At 35.8% G+C, this 21,930-nt stretch overlaps 1 protein-coding gene across 1 annotated transcript; it reads left to right on the plus strand.

Annotated features, from left to right (window-relative positions):
* Positions 1–13,733: 13,733 nt before the first annotated feature.
* On the plus strand, positions 13,734–14,625 carry LOC120265565 (pathogenesis-related protein 1-like). The gene is made up of 2 exons (XM_039273504.1): positions 13,734–13,977; positions 14,099–14,625. Exons 1-2 carry the CDS (start codon positions 13,803–13,805, stop codon positions 14,392–14,394), a joined length of 471 nt encoding a protein of 156 aa, XP_039129438.1. The 5' UTR covers positions 13,734–13,802; the 3' UTR covers positions 14,395–14,625.
* Positions 14,626–21,930: the final 7,305 nt, after the last annotated feature.

Consider the following 21,930-nt stretch of genomic DNA (forward strand, 5'->3'; position numbering starts at 1 on the left):
TGATTGCCAAAGTTCCCACTCGATAAAAAAATTGTCTTTAGAAATCAAATCTACTGATGTGAATGCATGTTTGAATCACATTCGTCATTTAGAACATTCGCGTTTGGCCCCCTTGAGGGAGTCGGCTTCCTCTTTGGAGGAGCGGGTTGTGTAAGGTTTTTTATGAATATTATAACTTGGAATGCAAGGGGACTAGGGAAACCTGCTAAGAGGTTTCTAGTTAAAGACTTTTTGAACATGCACTTTGCTGATATTTGTTGCCTTCAAGAAACTAAACTTCAAGAGGTATCGGTTGCGACCTGGAGGGAAATCGGTGGGCACCGGCTGGATGAATTCTGTTTTGTGCCAGCATGCGGCTCGTCTGGAGGCATCTTAATTGGTTGGAATAGTTCTATACTGTCAGGCACACCCGTGTGGAAGGGATCTTTTTCTCTCTCGATTGAGTTCTTCTCTAAGGTCGTGAACTTAACTTGGAGGTGCACCGCGGTCTAAGGACCAAATGCCAGATCGCTTAAGCATGCTTTTTGGGAGGAATTGCGTGTTAATGCTGGACCTCCTGGGATGTCTTGGATTATCTGTGGTGATTTTAATGCTACTTTTAAAGTGGAGGACAAAAACGGTGGGCCTCATAATCTGGAAGGCATTAGGAAGACAAATTTGTTCCTCCAATAGCTACAGTTGCAAGAGCCCCCGGCGGTTGACCGTAGATTTTCTTGGACTAATGGTCAAGCGGACCCGATCTGGGTTAAGCTGGACATATTCTTAGTCAATGGGGACTGCGCCAATTTTTTTCCCAAAATGATCCAGAAAAGTCTGCCGTGACTTGGTTCTGATCATGTTCCCATCCGTCTTGAGCTTGGGTATCACTGCTTCTGTCCGCGACCTTTAGGTATGAGCTAGTCTGGTCCACGGTGGATGGTTTTGGGGATCTTGTGAAAAGCTGGTGGGAGATTTCCTCCCCTCAGGGTTGTGGGGCCTTTGTTGTTGCAAAAAAGTTTTTGATTCTCAAATACCATTTGCGTCACTGGGCCAAATTTTCTTTCGGCTCCATCAAACTCAAGAAGCTGGCTTTGCTAAGTGAACTAGAGAAGCTGGATGTTTCTAAAGAGCACAGGCCTCTGGAAGCTCTGGAGTTCAAACTTGAGAAGGAGGTCAGATCTGAATTATGCCTCATTCGTAAGCAAGAAGAATTGTACTGGAAGCAGAGCTCTAGGTTGCAATGGCTAAAAGAGGGCGATGAGAACATGAGTTTCTTCCATGCGGTAGCTAACGGCCGTAAAAACAGGAATTTCATTCCAAGTATAAAACACGAAAGTGCCACTTGGACGGATCCGAAAGAAATTGGGAAAGTGTTTGTTGGCTGTTTTCAGCAGCAATTTGGTTCCAAGCGTTCGAATCGTTTTGAGATTGACTTTCAAAGATTGCTTGCGAATAGGAACAGGTTGGACCTTGAGGTTTTGGAAAGACCATTCACGTTGGAAGAGGTCAAGAAGGTGGTCTTCGACCTTGGCAAAGATAAGGCTCCTGGCCCTGATGGCTTCCCATTGCATTTTTTCAGACATTTTTGGGATCTTATCAATTCTGACCTAATGCTCGTCTGTGAGGATTTTTATTGGGGGAGAGCGAACCTGGAAATGATTAACTGGGCCAATATTGCCCTTATCCCCAAGGTGGAGTCTCCAGAGACGCCGGGGGATTTCCGTCCTATCAGTTTAATTAATTCCACCCTGAAAATTCTGTCTAAAATTTTAGCGACTCGCTTGAGCACGATCTTAAGTTCCTTGGTCGATTCTGACCAGTCGGCTATTCTGAAAGGGAGGTGCATCCTCGATAACATCGCCACTGCGGAGGAGCTGATCTTTAGTTTACATAAGCGTAAGCTCCCAGGTTATATCTTAAAAGTGGACTTTGTCAAGGCTTTCGATCTTGTTGATTGGGATTTCCTTTTCGATCTAATGCATGCCCACGGTTTTGGGGCTAGATGGGTTGGTTGGATCAAATGTATTTTGACCTCTTCGAAAGTATCTATCCTGGTGAACGGGACCCCAAATGGATACATTAGGTATAAACGAGGGTTGAGGCAGGGTGATCCTTTGTCACCACTGTTATTTGTGCTGGTGACCGATGTTCTTAGCTCTATGTTTAGCCACACCCTTGTTTCCAAAATTTTGGTGGATGTTCCCTTGGGGAGTTTTGGTAGTAAATGATATTTGCATTATGCTGATGATCTCCTGATCTTAACGGCTGGGGGACTCGAGGATCTTAGGATTATCAAACTCATTTTATACTTATTTGAACGGATGACGGGTCTTGAAACCAATTTTTTTAAAACTTGTCTGTACTCTAGTCGTGGGGGTGAGATCCCTGATTGGGCAGCAGCGGAAACTCTTCATTGCAAGCGTGGGCTGCTGCCGGTCACCTATCTTGGCATCCCAATTTCTGGAAGAAGACCGCGTAGGCAAGACTGGGAAGGAATTATTCAGAAGGTGCGACGTAGACTGGCTTCATGGAAATTGCGACATATCTCTCTCGGCGGGCGACTTACGTTGGTGAACTCGGTGCTGACACTACAAAAAAATTGCCATATACTGACACTTTTCAATAGTAACAGTTAAATTCCGTAGCTATAGACTGGTTTTTACTGACGATACTTTAAAACTGTCACTATATATAAGATATTTACTGACGAATTTTAATCTGTTGGTATAGGTAGACTTTTATCTATGGTAACAGTCAAATTTGTAGCTATAGATTATCTATACCAACGAAACATTCAATTTGTCAGAATAAATATGACATTTACTTACAAATATTGTTCCATTGGTATAACTACTACTCTATACTTATACTTATCTATAGCAATAGTTAAATGTAGTAGCTATATATTATTTATACCAATGAATCTTTAAAAGTGTTAGAATAGATCAGACATTTAGTGACGGAAATCATTCTGTTGGTAGAGCTATATGTTTTGAATTTTATTTTATTTTTATATTTATGTTTAGTAGAGCATGGCTTAATAATAATAATATTATCAGAATTAAATTTGAGATTTATATTGAGAATAATAATTAAATTAAAAAAATTAATCATTATAAAACAAATACAAAAAATAATGTCATGATAATTCACTCTATAAATTATAAGCACATTCGTAAAAATAACAATCTAATGAATATCGATTAGATATATAAATTAATAAATTAATTTACAAATTTATGAAAATTAATTAACTTATTATTTTATATAAATTAATTTGTTATATATTTTTTTATTTGACTAATATAAATAATTATTGAAATAAATATTTAAAAGATTAGCATTCATTATTGCAACTGCTAAAAAAATATTTTATTTTTTGGTAAATAAATATTTGATTTTATTTATTTTTAAAATTACTTTTAACATTGGATTATGATATTATATATATATATATATATTGAAAAAAATGCATGTTATTAAAAGATAATGTTTATTATATAAATTAATTAAATTATAATTATTTCATATAAAAATATAAAATTAATTTTTATGTTAAATTAAATTGGTTTATTCGTAGTTGCTTAATATTTAAACTTAAATAATAAATATTTAATGAATAATTGTTTTACTTGCTCTTGTATAATAACAAATAATGTTCATTATATAAATTAATGAAATTGTAAGTATTTCATACAAAAATAAAAAAAAATAATCTTTATGTTAAATTGAATTGGTGTATTGTTAATGTTGGCACCTAGCATGCAATTGGTTTGTGACACAGGTTGTGACACATTATTTGTAACGATTTTTTGACATCGCAAACTGTGTCGCAAATGTTGGCACCTAGCATACAATTTGTTTTTATAACCTGTTAAAGTGTTAATAATAAAAAAATTAACTAAAAAAAATTCTAAAACAATATAAAGAAAGAAGAAGAAATAAAAGTCCTTTTAGGAGGATATATGATTATACAAAACAAACTACCAATTCCACATGGGTATCCAAGTAATTTTATTCCTTATATATATATATATATATAATATTATGAAGTTCGAAATGTGCACAAATAATATAAAAATTCATTTAAAAAAATATTAATTAATAAAAGAAAATAAAAAAGAAGAAGAAATGAACCAAAACAATATGATTGAGACATAGCTTTATAACCATTCCTCTCATCCCTTACCATCACTCACATAGCCCCCCAAAAAGAAAGACCCGGGAGGTTCCCTCACTTCTCTCTGCTCCTTCAAGAATCGAAACCCTTGGTCAAGCTCTGCACGATCTTCTCCGGATCCGTGAGGTTTTCCTTTTTCTATTACTCCTCTCAATCGATTCAGCTTGTTGTTTTGATTCCGGTGGTGTTCTCTTTCCGTGAGATTTGTTCGCATTTTTTTGGAAATTTTAGTGTCTTTTAGGGTTAGGGTTCTTTATCTCATTTGAGCTCTTGTAAAGTTTTTGGTGTGGTATTTTCTTATATTATTAGAATGATTTCTTTGTGTTTGGATGAGTATATAGCTTCTTTTTTTGTTTCTGATTTGTTATTCAATGGCAGCTATGAGGCCACTTCATCAAAGCGTAAGTCACGACTTTCTAGCTAAGGAGATAACAATTGAGGGTTGTTTCATCACTTTTCTTGGTAATATAAATTTGTTCCCATTTAAATGCAACTGTTTGATCTCATGCAGTACTTTGGTTCTTGCGAGGATTAGCATGATGATAATTCTTTGGTTTTTGCCCTCATGGTGGTTTTTGGGCTCTTTTTTTCTCCTTGCAACCGGTGTTTATGTTTTGATAAGATAGCGTATGAATCCTTGTAGCTTCGGAAAGTTTACATAATGAGGAATTCCGTAGTTATTATAAAAAAATAATGTTCTAGTTTTCTGCTAGTTGAGTTGCGAGACTTCACCGCGCTTTTATTGCGTAAATGTTAGTGCCATTTGTTGTAATAGAGAAAAGCACAATGATTTAGTGGTAATCTGGATCTGGGTTTTTGGGTGAACTTCAATGTTAGTTCTTCTCATATGCAACTAAATTGGAGGCTTAGAGCTTCTACAGGACAATTTTTATGAGTTTTTTTAGACCTAAAACTTGAATTTGCTAGCAATAACAAGGTGTATGAGGGTACTCAAGCACCGACTCAATTCTCTTATGTAGTTATTTCAGTCTCTGACTGTTTTTTTATCTTTTATTTTTTTTAATAAATGCACTTTTGTGCTCATAATTTTGCTTTAATTTTATTTTCTCCATCTTACTTAGGATTTAAAGAAAAAGGAGAGGGAGCTTCAAGCCAAAGAGGCAGAACTCAATAAAAAAGAACATGTATTTTTCCATCAAAGTGATGTTAAATAAAATATGTGTTTTCACCTTCTGCTCATTAAGAACTTGAAAAATCATGCTTTGGATAATTCAAATTCTAAAAGTTTAGAAAGAAGTGTAATTCTTTTCAAGGAACTGTTGAGTATATACCTTTCATTTTCAGGAGAAATGATATATGTATTAGTTTGCATTATCTTGTTGTCCATCATATGGGCTGAACTTATTTGTCTAATGCTTCATTTTATTCCATTCTAGGAGCTGAAACGGAGAGAAGATGCTGCAGCACGAGGTACATACTTATATTTGTGAGGAAGTTCTATTGGTGACGAGCCTCAAACCTGTGATTATCTATAAAGAAAGCTCATTATTCCTTTTGTGGTCAGCTGGTATTCTGATAGAGGAGAAAAATTGGCCACCATTTTTCCCCATCATTCATCATGATATAGCTAAAGAAATACCCATTCACCTTCAGCGGTTGCAGTGTTTTGCATTTGCGTCTTTGCTAGGTATATCTTTGTTAGAAGAACTGCTTCCTCTACTTCATTACTTCAACCCATGAAACACAGTTCTTGTGGAGAAGATTTTTAATACAAAGGACTTTGCTAACTTGGTAAACATGGATGACTGATGACTATTTTGCTAGAGTTAGTTAATTTGTATTTTTACTATGGGAATTGATTCCGATGTTGCAATACCCTCAGTTGCGTCTTATTTCTCTCTGATCGGGTTATGAACCTTTCATTTTTGGTTCTTGTGGGTCTTGATGAGTATCAGTGTGATCATTTTCCATAGATGGTTGGACTTTATCATATACCACTCAACCAAGCGGCAATATAATGATTTGATTTTTAGCCCATTTTCTGATTAGAAAGCTCTCAAATAAAACCAAACAAAGAACATTAAAGTTGTTTCAGGATAAATGTCTTCGTCACAGTTACACATATTCATGTAATGTTGCCAGACTTTTCCAAACCAAGTCTTCTCTTAACTCTTCTTGCTTTTTGACCATACATTGCATCACTTTCTGTTTGACATGATCCAAACTAGGTCATCTATTCCCTCGCCTGCCCTCATGAAATATTGTTCAACAATGTGATGAATTTATGAGGAGAAAGCTCTTTTGTTTTTCCAAGTTAGATTTTTGTTTTATATAGTTTATACAATTTTACATATGAAATTGATATATATATATATATATATATTTGGTGGTCTTTTTATGCTCACTAACTTTAATATTTCAGCTTGATTCCATTACTCCCGATCAAATTCTATTAATGCAAGTTCCCATAAGCTGAATATGAAAATTTATGTAGGGCCTGTAATTTGCCAATGGATGTCCCGGGCCCAGCTTCATTCAAGCCTATGTGGCTTTTAATTTTTTTAATATAATCATTCCAGCTTGATTGTGTTTTCCTCGTAATATGTTGTTTTGATTAAAACATCCAGGCAATTATCATCCACGCTAGTTCTATACTCATTTATTTATTCGTCTTTCTTGTTTCAGGATATTTTGCAGCTCATCCTGGTTCCACATATGAAAAGTCAGCCAAGCAGGATTGCTACCCTCGAAGGATTCTTATTCAAAGCGTGGAAAAGAAATAGGTCAGCTAAACTTTGAATTAATCACAATATTCACCAAAAAAATTATCTGATTTTTAACATCGGCATACATGCATATTATTAGGGGCCAAAGTATATTTATACCATTTGTGTATATTTGATGCCTTTAGTTATCATGAAATATATTATATTCTACTTAATCATGATCTTCTCTAAAATTGAGCAAATTGTTACATTGGTTCCAGACATTTGGTTGCTTCCAATCACCAACTTGATTGACAACCACATTGCAACAAATCGGACCAGTAATGAACAAATATTGTATTCATGTTTTTCGCTTTTCATCGCTAGAACGTGAATTCTTAGTTACGCTTTTGTTAAGATTATTGTATGAACAACAAGGCCTCCGGATTGTCGATGATGCACTACATGGCAAAGCAGAGGTTAAATATATTTTTTTATGTAATTATTTATATTTATAAATATTGATTTGATTGGAGTTAGAGATGGAGGTGCCTTGCCTTCCACCAATCTCTCTTTCACTTGTTTGCATTTGTTTAAGCTCAATCATGAGGTTAAATATATTTTTTTTTATGTAATTATTTATATTTATAAATATTGATTTGATTGGAGTTAGAGATGGAGGTGCCTTCCACCAATCTCTCTTTCACTTGTTTGCATTTGTTTAAGCTCAATCATGTGGATTTAATTATACTGTTGCAAAAGGAATTGATATATTGTATTCATCATCATTGGTTTAGATCAAGGTGGATTAAAGGGTTCTTTGCATATTATTAATCAGTTCAATCATTGGAGTCAAATCAGGAGGGTTAAAATTTTAAAAAAATCTGCAGTTATTGGAAACTTTTTAAGGTTTACTGTTGATGAGCATGTTCATATTAAAAATCTTGTTAATATGTTTATGGTGGGAAAGCCAATAATAATTGCACTATTTGCATCCTTATTTCTAAATACTGGATCATTATTTTTTTATTTTAGAACAATTTCGAAAAGAAAATGACTGGCTAGAAATTTGGAAATGCTTGTCAATGGCCTCTCAATTGGTGGACAAAATGTATACAATACTTGGCATTATCTGCATCACACGGTAGAAAATATTGTGGCCAATGTTATTATTATTATTTTTTTATTTATTTATTTATTTATTTATTTGCCATTGCCAAATATAGTCATCAAATATTTTAGGTTGCTAAATGTAGATTTATTGGTGTAATAAACTAGCATTCTGTTTGCTAGAGACTCTTTATCTGCACTCAAGAGAAAAACTAGTAATCTGTCTTGCAAATTCTCTATGTAAAAAGTTTTATTTATCCAAAGTATTATTAAAAGTCAATGAGTTATTTGCACATATGTTTAAAAAAAAAACCACCTTTGCATTTAATTAATTAAAAAAATTGTACATATTATGGTTTGCTCTTTTTTCTTTTTTGTTTTTTTACTATTTTGTCATCCTTCAAATTGAAATTCTTGTCGGCACTGATGCATTGATCAGCGATTTCTGTCTAATTTTATCAACACAAGTAATGCACCTTTTGTTGGTAAAATTTTGTTGAATGCTTCAGCTTGTATTGATTCCTGGATGTTTTGATGCTGGTTCAAAGTTTGAATGTGTGTGTATTTTCTTTTTCTTTTTCTCCATTTGACCAGTGCTTTGAACTTTGCATGGGTCCAGTTTGTTATCTTTTTTATCCTAACTTGTTTTATTTGTCATAAAGAGTACCCAAAGTTCTAACTAAAACTATCTCAGGAAGATCTACTGTTCTCCATTTTTTTCGGCGTAGTGAATGCCATTGAGTCAAATAGATTTAGTACAAAGAGAGTTGGACTGAAAAATATTATACATGATATCATGCTAAGATATCAGAATGCCAAGATTTTTCTTACATTTGTCACAGGGCCTCTACAAGTATGGAGTTTAAAAGGCATTGAATATACTAATTAAAGCCATCTCAGGACAATCTAGTGTGTTTGGTTTTTTCCCCAAAGAAGTTATGCGGGTCTTTTCCAAGACCTTCACTCAATAAGCTGGAGAAACAAAAGCTTAGTTTGAAGCAACTTCCTTGAATTTTAACATATTTACACTCACAGGTGATACTGCTTCATCTGTGTCTTAGGTGACATTGAGTCTATGCCATTTATTGAAGCTTTGCGCCAGTTGTCATTTTCTGTTGGTAAGACAACCTTTGTAGAATTTTGTCTGTGTCCCTTAATTTTTATTTGCATGACTTATACTATTAGAATTAACACAATGCCACATCTCACTACTTCTTGAAGACCCATTATGTAATGTGCACAAAAGAGATCACATGATAACACAGTTGCCACCTGTTGTCATTGCCATTATTTCGTGCTGGGGGTGTATTGATCCAGAACTCAGCCCCAGTTTATATCACATTGACATCAGTCTGAGACAACCACATTGGCTATTCATTTAGAGTCTTTGAGTTTGAAGATGGGTCATTCATATAATGAGAGAAAGCTAGGGAGTTACATGAGTGCATAAGAAACGTTTTTATTTTACTGGTATTTACCCTGCTTTTATTTTGGTTATATGAACTTTTGGTGAGTGAAACTTGGGCCAAAAAGTGTGGTGTCCAAAGAACTTTTAAAGGACGGTTTAATGTAACAAAGATGAAGTTCCAATTTGGGAAAGAAAAGGAAAGGTTATTTCAGTAAACAAAATAACTAGATAAGGAAATGTTAGAGTTAGGTTGAGGTCAAATGGCATTTTCAGTGTCAATTTGGTTTGCTTTGAATAGAAACTTGGCAAATGAAATGGTTGGGCATTTTAAAAATTGGATTTCATAGGTATGAATGAATATAGGTGAAACACAATAGTTAAGCGGTTTAAACGGTTTTCAAGTAACTTGTGTTGGGTTTTATTCCTGCCATACAAACAACTGTGGTTTACAGCTCAACTGTATCAATGGTATGTATGTGGTTCATGCTTGTAGTAGCATATTTTGCAGTCTTGACTAATTTAAATTCCACACATTGCAGGTAAAGACAATTTTTGCCTGATTCATGTGAGCCTTGTACCAGTGATTGGGGTTGTTGGAGAGCAAGTGAGTTTTCCTTCCCACTACTTTTATTTGTTCACAGCTTGTTATGGTCATCAAATAATAGAGATAATACCATTTTCCTTTTTTTTTCCTTCCTTAAATTTCGTTGTGATTATTCTATCAGAATCATTTGTGCATGATCAGTACTTGTATTGTTTTTGTAATTAAGCAAATGGTATTTTGTATTTATTTGATTTTTCTAGAAAACAAAGGCCACACAAAGTAGTGTTCATGAGTTACGGGCTCTTGGTTTGACTAATTACATAAGAAATTCTTATAATCAGTGAATTTTTTTATAACCTTTTATAATTTTGCTTATATTAAATATTCTCATTTATTTTATTTATTACAAAATGATGTAATGCATTGAAGAGAATGTCCATTATATGCATATCATTGACCATCTTCAGTATTATAAACTTTATTAATTCAAAGTGGCCATTCACCGAATTCCACTTTGTTCACCCAGTTCCACTTTGCTAAGTAACAGTATTAAAATTGGTTCCAAAGTAAAACCCACATTAATCTTATTGAGGTTTTTTTATTATTATTATTATTATTATTTTATGCAAGTCTCTTTGCATGCACTAAACGTGGACAAGTGTTAATTCCACTTAATGAGTTCTAGTTTGCATCCACAATAATCACATTCCTAATTCATCCCCTCCCATAAGCATGAACCTTCAATCTAGGAAGGTCAGGCTTCTTGTCTTGCCTTTTTTTTTAATGTCGGTCTTGCACACATGCGCTTGCATGCATGTATATCTAGCTGCACTGTTGTATGTCCATAGGTTTGACTTTTGTTGTCTCTGTGTTATTTAGTATATCTCGCCTCTCTTTCTATAAATATATATATATATATATATTAGAGTAGCAAATTTGTTGTTAGTCTATAGGCACACTATGGATTAAATATATTTATTTTTCCTTATTGGCACAAATAAGTTTTTTTAATCTTTTGTTTTGATTGTTGTATATTTAATTATTTTAATTTGGTTTGTTGTAGGATTTTGATGGTATTGTTGGTAATTTTTTAATAGTCTTTGATATTTATCATTGTTTTTAAATACATTTATTTTCCCTTATTGTCATATATAAGTTTTGTTCATTTTTTGTTTTGATGGTTGCATATTTAATTATTTTATTTTGATTTGTTGTAGGATTTTGATGGTATTGTTGGTAATTTTTTAATGGTCTTTGATATATATCATTGTTTTTAATCTTTACAAGTTATTACTAGTTTGCAAATCCTTTTAGCTATTGTTGTGTAAACAATTTTAACTTCTATTCTATATAATTTGTAGGTGCCTGATGCTTCTAGTGCTCAACAAACGCCGCGTGGGAATAATCATTCTCATGAATCAAGTCATCAAGCAAATCCAAATGCATCAAGTAAGCTCTTATTGTCTCCAAATAAAAAGAAGGCATGACATGTATATTTTTTTACTTATAGTTTTTTTATATCATTCAACTTATTATTTTAAGTTTTTATATTAGTGTTTTATTGTTACATACATCTTATTAATTGTAATTTTTTTTAAAATGGTTCTTGTAGGTGATGCCGTTTAGAAGATGATATCGGTTCTACTTGGGAAAATTCTTGTTGCTTTATTGGGTTGTTAGACATTAAATGAAAGTAGTTTATTTTTGTGTTAGATTTGAAATTGAGGGAAGAACTCTTAGTTGTCAAGATTGAATGGTGGTTTATTTTTGGACATATACTTTATAAATATATGTTTGTGGTGATGTAATAGTTTTTCTTTTTTATTTTTAGTGGAATGCTTTTGTGTTTTTTTAATGGCATTGATTGTTTTCATTTATTGTAAATTAATTTAATTGTGTTTGAGTTACACCGTCACTATATGGCAATTTATTTGTAGTGTGACAGTTGTTCCAACATATTGGATGTCCATTTTTCGCCTTCCGAGCTGGGTCATCAAAGCCATTGACCGCATTAGAAGGGACTTTCTTTGGTCCGGTTCTAATATCGACCATCCGGGTTGTCGCCTGGTCAGATGGAAGAATCTTTGTCGACCCCGGGACCAAGGGGGCTGGGGTATCCTGGACTTATCGGTTTTCAACCAGGCATTATTGGGAAAAATGGTATTGGAAATACATGCTGGATCCAGAGTGGGGTGGTGCCAGGGTCATTCAGTTCAACTATGGCTCCCCCAGGTCTAAGTTGTGGCCTAATCAGACAGGCAGGATTTCCTTCTTTTGGAAAGAAGTCTTGTCTTGCTTGTCGGCTCTTAGGAACTGTTGTTCTATCGAGGTTGTCACTGGCATGGATACTTTTTTTTGGAAAGATGGTTGGCTTGAGGGATGTGTTTACACCATGATAGAAGAACTTTTGGAGATCTTGTTGCGAAAGCTTTAATTTGGAATATTTGGCTTGCTAGGAATGATTGTATTTTTAATGCCAATTACTTGCCTTCTCACGGTCTCATTGTGAAAATTGATCGCATTCTTGTATCACGGTGCTCTTCTTTTGCAGAGAGGGTCAGAGTGAAGATGGAGGACGACATCAGCAAGGTTAAAAAAAGCCTGGAGTTTCTTGGGCCTCATGCTCAAGGCTTCAATGAGGCGAGGGCCTCTGTGGAGGAGATTATCCTAGATGATGGCTAGGTTCTGAGTGTTTGTGCTCTTGGGGGTTGTTGCCCGTTTTTGTTGTTTTTTGTTGTTGTACTTTACCACATCTAGTGATTGGTATCTTCTGTATCCTCTTTTCCTTTAATTTGAAGTGGTTTATCCATCTTTTCAAAAATTATTCATATACCTATTATTTTTCTAATTTATAATAATGTTGATTTAGAATTAACATTATTTTCCAACTCCAGTTGATGTGTCATTGGGCGGTTCTTCCTTGTTTAATTCCCCTTCACAGTATGTTATAGTAATAGTTTTTTATATTTGTTAATTTTTTTTTTAAACAAATGGACGACAATTGTCCTCATTTAAAATAAATTTAAGATATCTATATACTTGGAGCAAGCTCAATAAACACGTGCCTTTATTTTACATGGAATTTGAGCCTGGTTTGATATCGAGTCATCTATGGAATTTGAGCTAGATTTGATTTCGAGTCATCCCCAAAATGAATAATTTACGCAAAAGATCTGGTACTAATATATCAACTGACTGTTGGTTGTACTTGTTGCTTTAATATTGGTGTAGTGTTTTTTTAGTTTCAATAAATTATGGCTTATTCACTTTCATACCATATATCCATTATTTTCCAACCAATAAAAATACCATGAAATCAGCATTCCATTAACCAAGTTCATAACTTTTTTCCTAATCAAGCAGCAAGAATTCGAAACATGTCTATATGCCAAAGTCATGTATATATGTTTATAAAAAATAAATTAATCCACATATATATTGTGTGTGTGTGAAAATCACCAAGAATGTATTTTGTTTCCACAGCTAGTGGAAATGTTGTCAGTATCTTTTGATGCTTTTTTAACGTACGCGTTTATCCACTTTATTAAAAATCACCAAGAATGAAGAAAGAAGTAATAATTTCTTTCATGTCCGACAAGTCTTGTTACTTTAATTATAGTCTTGGATTTTTGCTTTTATTCTAGTCTAAGATCAAGACTAAATGCCCATTCCTCTGAAATATTGTAGCCTGCTTTATACACCAACCTTTATCTTTACCATCAGCATTTCTAGAAACATTAAAATTTCTAGTCTATTGATATTGAGAGAATGCTGTTCTTTTTTGAATTTTGATGCACCTACACCTACCCACCATCATCATCTTCTATATATACCCACCATTTCCTCAAGAGCTTCAACACAAACAAGTGAGCTCACTTCTTATCTAAGTGTTCGAGCCAAAGAGAAGAAATCAGAATGACGACAACTATTGAGGTCGAGACTTCCATCCCGGCCAGCCGTATGTTCAAGGCCGCTGTCCTTGAGTGGCACAATCTCGGCCCAAAGATCGTTCCAGAGCATATTAAGAGCATTGATCATATCCATGGTGATGGCAGTGCCGGAAGTATCAGGCAAATCAACTTCACTCCAGGTAAATATATATATATATATATATATGCATATAATTAACTTTATAGACCAAAATTTGTTTAATTATGTGATATGAGATTATTATTATTATTATTATTATTCTAATATATTAATGCATGCAGTGTTGCCTTTTCCCTTTGCTAAGGAGCGTCTTGATTCAATTGACCATAACAATTTTGAGGTCAAAAATACCACCATTGAAGGTGGAGATGTGGGAACTAAATTAGAGTGTATGTCCACACATTCAAAATTTACACCAACTAGCAGTGGAGGATGTATTGTCAAAGTAACCACAACATTCAAAGTCCTCCCTGGAGTCAAGCCTGGTGATGAGGAAGCAAAGGCAAAGGAGGGGATCACCAAAGCTATCAAGGCTACTGAGGCTTATCTCTTGTCACACCCTACCATTTGTGCTTAACTTGCCTTCTTGCATCATATATACATCTTGGTGTTGTTTAAACATCATCTATATATACATCCTACAATAAGTTTGAAGGCAATTTTATTTGAGTGTTTGTGTGAGGATTTGTATGGCTTCTTGTTGAGCCTTTTTTTTTTAATTTCTTGTTTGGGCAAGCTTGTCCCTGTTCCTTGTTCACAATAAATAATATGTGTGCCTTTATTTGGTATGAATTGAATTATATTTGCACATCATCAGCATGTTTCACTAAAAGAAATTGTATCAAATTAATGTATAAAACATTGAAAAATAAACTTATTTGTGTTTTTATTCTTAGTTGTCAATATTAAAGTAAACTCAATGGGTCACTAATAAAAATATATAATTAATATTTTTAAAATATTTAGTTTGTTGTAAATTAAAATTAAATCGATCAGTTAGTGACGAGGTTTAAATTTAAATTGCCAGTTTTATGGATTTTTATTAAAAATAAATTCTTAATTTTATAAAATATAAAAAATAGAAAAGGAAATCTATACATATAAAAATGATTCATATATTTTATTTTTTTAATATAATGATGCAGAATGAATTATCTCCCGGTCAATAAAAATATATATCATAAGGTTTAACATTAGAAATCCCGCTTCATGTTTTTTTTATTATTCTAGTCAGGTTAATTTTTTAAAAATTAAAAATACTTTTCATACATTTTTTAGGCCTCGAAAAAATCCTCAAAGCGCCGTCCGGTAAGCGTGGCTCCCGGGGCCTCGCAAAAAATCACAGAGATATGTCCGGTGAGAGCGGCTCAAGGTGCTGCTCCCGGGATCTCCGACGACCGGCGGGTTGAGCAGGTTGCTCCCAGGCCGGCCATGCAACGGACTGATGGTCCTTTGACTGTGGTTGAACCCTCCGGACCACCGTCGCTGCACGCTGTGGACCGGTCTATGCACATAACCCCAGATGACCATCGCGGTGTCGATCATGTATTGGTCGAGGTTGCCGAGAAAAAGGGCAGACATACCTGCACCTAAGGACAGGGAGAAGATTCTCGGCTCGACACGTGGAGACTCAGAGATATATCCATGCCCGCCCTCTCCACGTGATATTTTGGCTCAGGATTCAGTTAAAGAACTGGACCCCGCCATGCTTTTGATGGTGGATCAAGTTAACCTGGGCCAAAGTGAGATGGACCAAGTTAATCTGGGCCAAAATAAGATGGATGATCACTTGATGATTAGGATTTGGCTCCTGGGCCAGCACTGGCAAGTCTGGGCCTTGCTTCTTCGGCCCAATTAGAGCCCGCATCCTCTGATGCTCAGATACCATATCAGTGCATTAGTGAAGATTCGGACTGCTTTTGCAACCCTACACATCCTCCCCTTAATATCACTCTTCCTCCTAATTTTAATTGGGTTTTTCAACATGGGCTTTGGACTCTTGTTCCCGCCAAATTTTCAAAGGATTTTCTTCTCGCTCCCTAGCAGTGGATGAGTCGTCCCAACATGAAAATCTTGAGATATGGAGTGAGGAGATTAATGAAGATGTAAATCTTCATGACCTACTTTACCGAGTTTGATCCGAGGGTTTTTGGACATGAGGGAGACAGTCTGGATAGCCAAGAAATAGAGGAATCTGAATCAGACTTCGAGGAGAAAGTGAAAAGGCTTCTCCTATCTGGACAAATAGAAGATCCTTCTCAGGTTACTAGAAGAAGTGAACGGAGGAAGAAACCATCCTCGAGACGGAATGAGGAGGTTGGTTTTGTACCACAACCACCCAGATCTACCAAGAAGAAGGGGGTGCCCAGCACAACTCCGGAAGGTACTTCCTCTACCCCTTTTCTTATTAATGATTGGAATGATCTGCAACTTCTAAATTACTATACTACTTGTGGTATTTCCTTTGAGTCTTTGCACCATAAAGATGAGTGTCTTACTTATTTACTCACGATTGAAACTTCTAGACTGTCATCTTCGAACATTGATGCGGGAACCTCTCATTTAAGTCTCGCTTCAGGCCCTAACTAGTTTCCCCATGAACATTGTAAATTGGAATGTTAGAGGCTTAGGAAGTCCCTCCAAACGCTTCCTAGTTAGAGATTTTTTTTCAAATTCATCATGCGGACATTTGTTGTATTCAGGAATCCAAACTTAATACCATTGACTTTTCCATCTGGAGGTCAGTTGGTGGCACCCGTCTAGACCAATTTATTTTCACCCCTGCACTAGGCACTGCAGGGGGTATGATTATTGGGTGGAATAGTAATTTGCGTGAGGGTCACTTGATTCATCAGGGCATTTACTGCCTTTCGATTGAGTTCAAGAATAAATCTAATAACAGACGCTGGATCTGTACCACTGTGTATGGGCCAAATTCTCGCCAGTTAAGACCGGATTTTTGGAACGAAATTCGCCATTGTCACCCTGGGGTGGGTGTTCCATGGGTTATTTGTGGGGATTTCAACTCCATTTTCAATCATAGCGATTACTCATTAGTGATCTTCACTTAATTGAACAACCTTCCTTTGGGAGACGCTTTACTTGGAATAATGGCCAAGATAATCCGATTTGGATTAAACTTGATCGATTCCTTACAAATCTTGAATGGAACTCCTTTTTCCCTAAAACCATTCAACACTCTCTCCCCAGATTGTACTCTGATCATGTCCCTATCAGACTTGAATCTGGAGATCACTCCTCGATTCAACGTCCTTTTCACTTTGAGAAGATATGGTGTTCATCGGATCACTTTCAGGATCATATTAGGGATTGGTGGAACTCAATTCATCTTCATGGATGTGGGGCCTTCATCTTGGCTAAGAAGATCACTCATCTCAGAATTCAACTTAAGCACTGGGCTAAAACTGAATTTGGGTCGGTCAAACTTAAGAAGCTGACGCTATTACATGAGTTAGACCTCTTGGAGAAACAGCATGAATCTCGTCCTCTCACTAATGAGGAAATTACCAAAGGCTCAAATTTGAGAACGGACTTAATGCATATCCTTAAGCTATAGGAGATTTACTGGACGCAACCAGCCAGAGTGACCTGGCTACAAGAGGGGGACGAAAATACCAATTTTTTCCATTCAATCGCTAATGGTCGGCGTAATAGGAATTTTATCCCTGGGTTTACCTTTAATAATTCAAGAGTTAGTGATACAAGAAGTATTGGAGATGCATTCACTGCCTTCTATCAAAATCTTTATGGCTTACCCCAGAACTTCCGTATCAAAATAAATTGGCCCCATCTCCTTGGGCCTAAATTTCATCATGACATTACCTCTCTTGATAATCCTTTTACTCAAGATGAAATTAGAAGGGCTGTTTTTGAATTAAATGCCGACAAAGCCCCAGGACCGGATGGATTTACGATCTTTTTCTTTCAGAAGTATTGGGAAATTGTCAAGTTGGACATTTTCAAGCTATGTGATGATTTCTACTGGGGAAGAGCTAACTTGGAAAAAATCAATTGGGCTAACATCGCCCTTATCCCTAAAAATCAAAATCCAGAAAACCCTTCACACTATCGCCCTATTAGTTTGATCAACTCCTCACTTAAGATCATCTCTAAGATTCTTGCTAATCGTTTGAGAGTTATGATTGATTCCTTGGTTGATGAGACTCAGTCAGCGTTCATTAAAGGGAGATGCATCACTGACAACATCGTTACTGCTTATGAAATCATTTTCTACATGAAAAAGCTTAGGCTCCCTGGCTTGATCCTCAAAGTTGATTTTGCCAAAGCCTTTGACACTGTTGACTGGGACTTCCTCTTGGAGCTTCTAAAAGCTAGGGGATTTAGCGAAAAATGGATCGGTTGGATTAATTCGATTCTTCTTTCTACCAAAGCGAAATTTCTCATCAATGGTAATCAAAGTGGTTATGTCAGATATCGCCGTGGGTTAAGGCAGGGAGATCCCCTCTCCCCTATCCTCTTCGTCCTGGTGGTTGATGTCCTTAGCACCATGATTAACAATGCGCTGCACTCTAATGTTCTTCATGGGGTGGCGCTTGGAGACACCGGCACTAGGATGTGCCACCTGCAATTTGCTGATGATCTCCTCATTTTAACGAATGGTGGTGGTGAAGATCTTCGTATTATCAAGCTCATCCTCTATCTCTTCGAGGATATCTCGGGGCTCAGGGTGAACTTTGATAAAACTTGCCTTTTTGCTGCCCAAAGGAATCTTGTACCCCACACTTCCCTGACACAAATGATTCACTGTTCCTCGGGAACCCTCCCGATTACTTACCTGGGCTTACCTATTTCGGGGGGTACACCAAGAAGACAAGATTGGGATGTCCTCATTAACAAAATCCGTTCTAGGCTTGTTTCTTGGAAATCCAAACTTCTTTCCTTAGGTGGAAGGCTCACTCTTTTAAACTCTGTTTTATCAACCATCCCCACCTATTGGATGTCGATTTACAGACTCCCTTCTTGGGTGACTAAGAGCATTGACAAAATTCGCAGGGATTTTCTGTGGTCTGGCCCTGACAACCATTAGAGTAAAATTAGGCTTGTTTCTTGGGCACATCTGTGTCGCTCTAGGGAACAAGGTGGGTGGGGAATCCTGAATTTACAAACTTTTAACACTGCCCTACTTGGAAAATGGTGGTGGAAGATCGTCTCTGGCTCACACTGGTGTGGTGAGAACATACTTCGTGTCAACTACTACAGTAATTCCCCAATGTGGAACCTTTTCTATACGCATGGTAGACGGTGATCCTTCTTTTGGAATGGTGTCATGCACTCCCTCCCGGCTTTTAGGAAAAACTTATCTTCTCAGATCCGCAATGGGGCGAATACACTATTCTGGTTGGATAACTGGGTTGAAGGGCGTGCCCCTGCAGACATTTGGCCTCATCTATTCCAGGTTGCCCTGTATAAGGAGGATTCAATTCGGGATTTTATGAGCAGACTTCCTATGGCTCCCTTGAGTAACCTCCCTGATTGGGGAACACTTATTAATAACACTGTCGCGCACCTCTCCAATGAGAAGGATGAAAAATCTCAGATCTTTTTGACTAATGGTCGATTTTCGGTGAAATCATTCTATAACTTTTTGAATGATGGTGGTTTGCGTTGTTACAAAACTCCTGTAATCTTGAAAAGTGTTTGTCCTAAAAAGATCAATCTATTTAACTGGCTAGCTTGGGATAACAAAATTTTAACCCTCGAGAATCTTGTACTACGCAGGTGTAATCTCCTTCAATCTACTACCTATGTGTTGTGCCATGCGGGGATTGAAACTGCTGATCACCTCCTTCTTCATTGCCCCTTTGCCTTGCATATTTGGACTTTGGCCAACTCTTTGGGGTTTGTCATTTACCTAGGTCCCTCATGGATCTCTGGGGAGACTGGAGGAGAAAGATTCCCAAACCCCTAATTCCTTTTTGGGATTTGCTTGTGAGAGCCATTAATTGGAATATATGGCTTGAAAGAAATGCACGCATTTTTAATTCCAATTGTCTCTCGTCTATTTCCATTATTATGAAGATTGTTCGCATGTTAATGTCTTGGTTTGATGCAGCGTCGGAGCCTAAAACGGCAAAACTTGAGGTTCTTGTTTCCAAGATCAAGAGAAATCTGGAGTTTCTGAGCCCAGAGTTGCTGAGCAGTCTGTTCTGCCGCTGAGGCCTCCTTCCCCGGGCGAGACTTAGCTCTGCTGTCATGTCCTCCTCCTCTAGGGTCTTCCCTCTCTTTTCTCCTTTCTTTTTTCTTTTGTAAGACTGTGGTCTTTCTTCTCTTACCACTCCTGGTGGTGATTTTGTAGAGCTTTGGCTCCTTTTGCCTGTTTTCTGGTTTAATGCATGTGGTTCATCCACTTTTTCAAAATATATATATATATATACATATAAAAGTCTTAAATTTCACATCACTCGTCCAGAAACTTGAGAAAGTGCTGACTAAACATCTAGAAGAAAGACTATAATGTTGATTTTTTTTTTTCAATGATTTATGCATAATTGATTAATTACATCTAAAAACTTAAGCTGTTATTAATATTATTTTAAACTTTTATTTTATCATTTATATAATTAGATAATATATGTTATATTTATATATTTTTTTATAATATTAATCTGATTTATATTCTCTATTTTTAGAGAAAATGATTGTTTGCCCCTCATGATATTAAAAAATCCCTAAAAACCCTCTACAACTTTTGCACACCCCGGACAACCTTTCTGTTATAGTTTAAATTCCCTTTTACCCCCTATCGGTCACTTGAAGTGGGTGCATGTTATGAAATTCCATTTTTGCCCTCGCAAATGATGGGAAAAAAACCGCCCAATCACATCATCTCTGACTTTTATGCATACAATTGTGCATTTTTTTTTTTTTGCCTTCCTGCTTGCTTTTTGTCAAACAAAGTTTAGAAGGCTCATTACATCTTGTTCTTCTCTTTCTACTTCTTCTTCTTCTTCTTCACCTCATTTGGTTTGTTCGATTTGAGTTCTATCGGTTTCCCGATAAGGTGAGAATTTCTTCGTTGCTCTTAATTTGATCATTCTGCGGAAAGGGAGTAACAACTTATAAAAATGCAAGGTTGTTATGAAGAGTTTTTGTGCTATTGCTAGATACAATAGGGAGGAACGAGTGCTAATGTTCACGATGCTGACTTCTTAGAAATCAGTGTTAGTGAGATATGTGAGCGATGGGGTCTCGATATTTTCCGTGTCAGGGTGAAGTTTATCACACCCGATGGACATAAAACGGTTTGTCCAGTAGAAAATGAGGTTGACTTCCAGCGCATGTGTCACGTGTGCTCCATCTTCAAATGCGCTATAGTCGATCTTATTGTTAAGACAGATGATGTGCCATTGTCGTATCCTACTGAAAACGATTTATTCTCATTGTAAAGTTCTTCTCTTTTATGTTTATGTAGTCGTAGAAGTTAATTATTGTTTAATTTTCCTATTTGCCTTTTAAATATATCACGTTACCATTTATATGTTGCTTTCTCCGCTTAAATTATTTTGTTTCTATTTAAATATTTGCTTTACCGTTTAAATATTTTTGTTACCGTTTAAAACATGTTTAGTTACCGTTTAAACATTTTATGTTTCCGTTTAAAACATTGACCTTTTCCGTTTAAACTGAAGTGTTGGAAGGAATTCGGATTCTGCGAGCGCTCCCATTCCACCTCATAGCGACCCTGACGGTGTAGCATGCCTTCCTTCCTCATCAGTTCAAACTGAAGTGTTGTCATTTTATATCGGACAACGTTTTCAAGGCGTTTTTAACCGTAGATTTTACAATGAAACTGTCACAGACTAGACATTGTAAATATACAATTATTTAAAAAGAAAATAACTTATTTGAGCGTCAACTTTTGATATTAAAACAGAGATATTGCCGTTTAAACGTTTTACTTAAACATTTTGAGAATCAAAAATGGTATTGTAAATAAATAAAAAGTTATACATAAACTATAATAATTTACACAGTGACAACGATATTTAAACAATAACAAAGATATTTAAATAAAGATAATGATTTTTTAAACATGGAGACACTTTTATTTAAATGTTAACTTCGAAAAATA

Source organism: Dioscorea cayenensis, chromosome 7 (assembly GCF_009730915.1).
Source record: "Dioscorea cayenensis subsp. rotundata cultivar TDr96_F1 chromosome 7, TDr96_F1_v2_PseudoChromosome.rev07_lg8_w22 25.fasta, whole genome shotgun sequence".
In the NCBI taxonomy this organism is placed as follows: Eukaryota; Viridiplantae; Streptophyta; class Magnoliopsida; order Dioscoreales; family Dioscoreaceae; genus Dioscorea; species Dioscorea cayenensis.

What these genes read in the sequence shown, in the direction of transcription:
- LOC120265565 (XM_039273504.1), top strand. Translation starts at nt 13,803, where the DNA reads ATGACGACAACTATTGAGGTCGAGACTTCCATCCCGGCCAGCCGTATG. An exon ending in GCAAATCAACTTCACTCCAG is followed by an intron (nt 13,978 to 14,098) that starts GTAAATATATAT and finishes TAATGCATGCAG; the next exon opens with TGTTGCCTTTTCCCTTTGCT.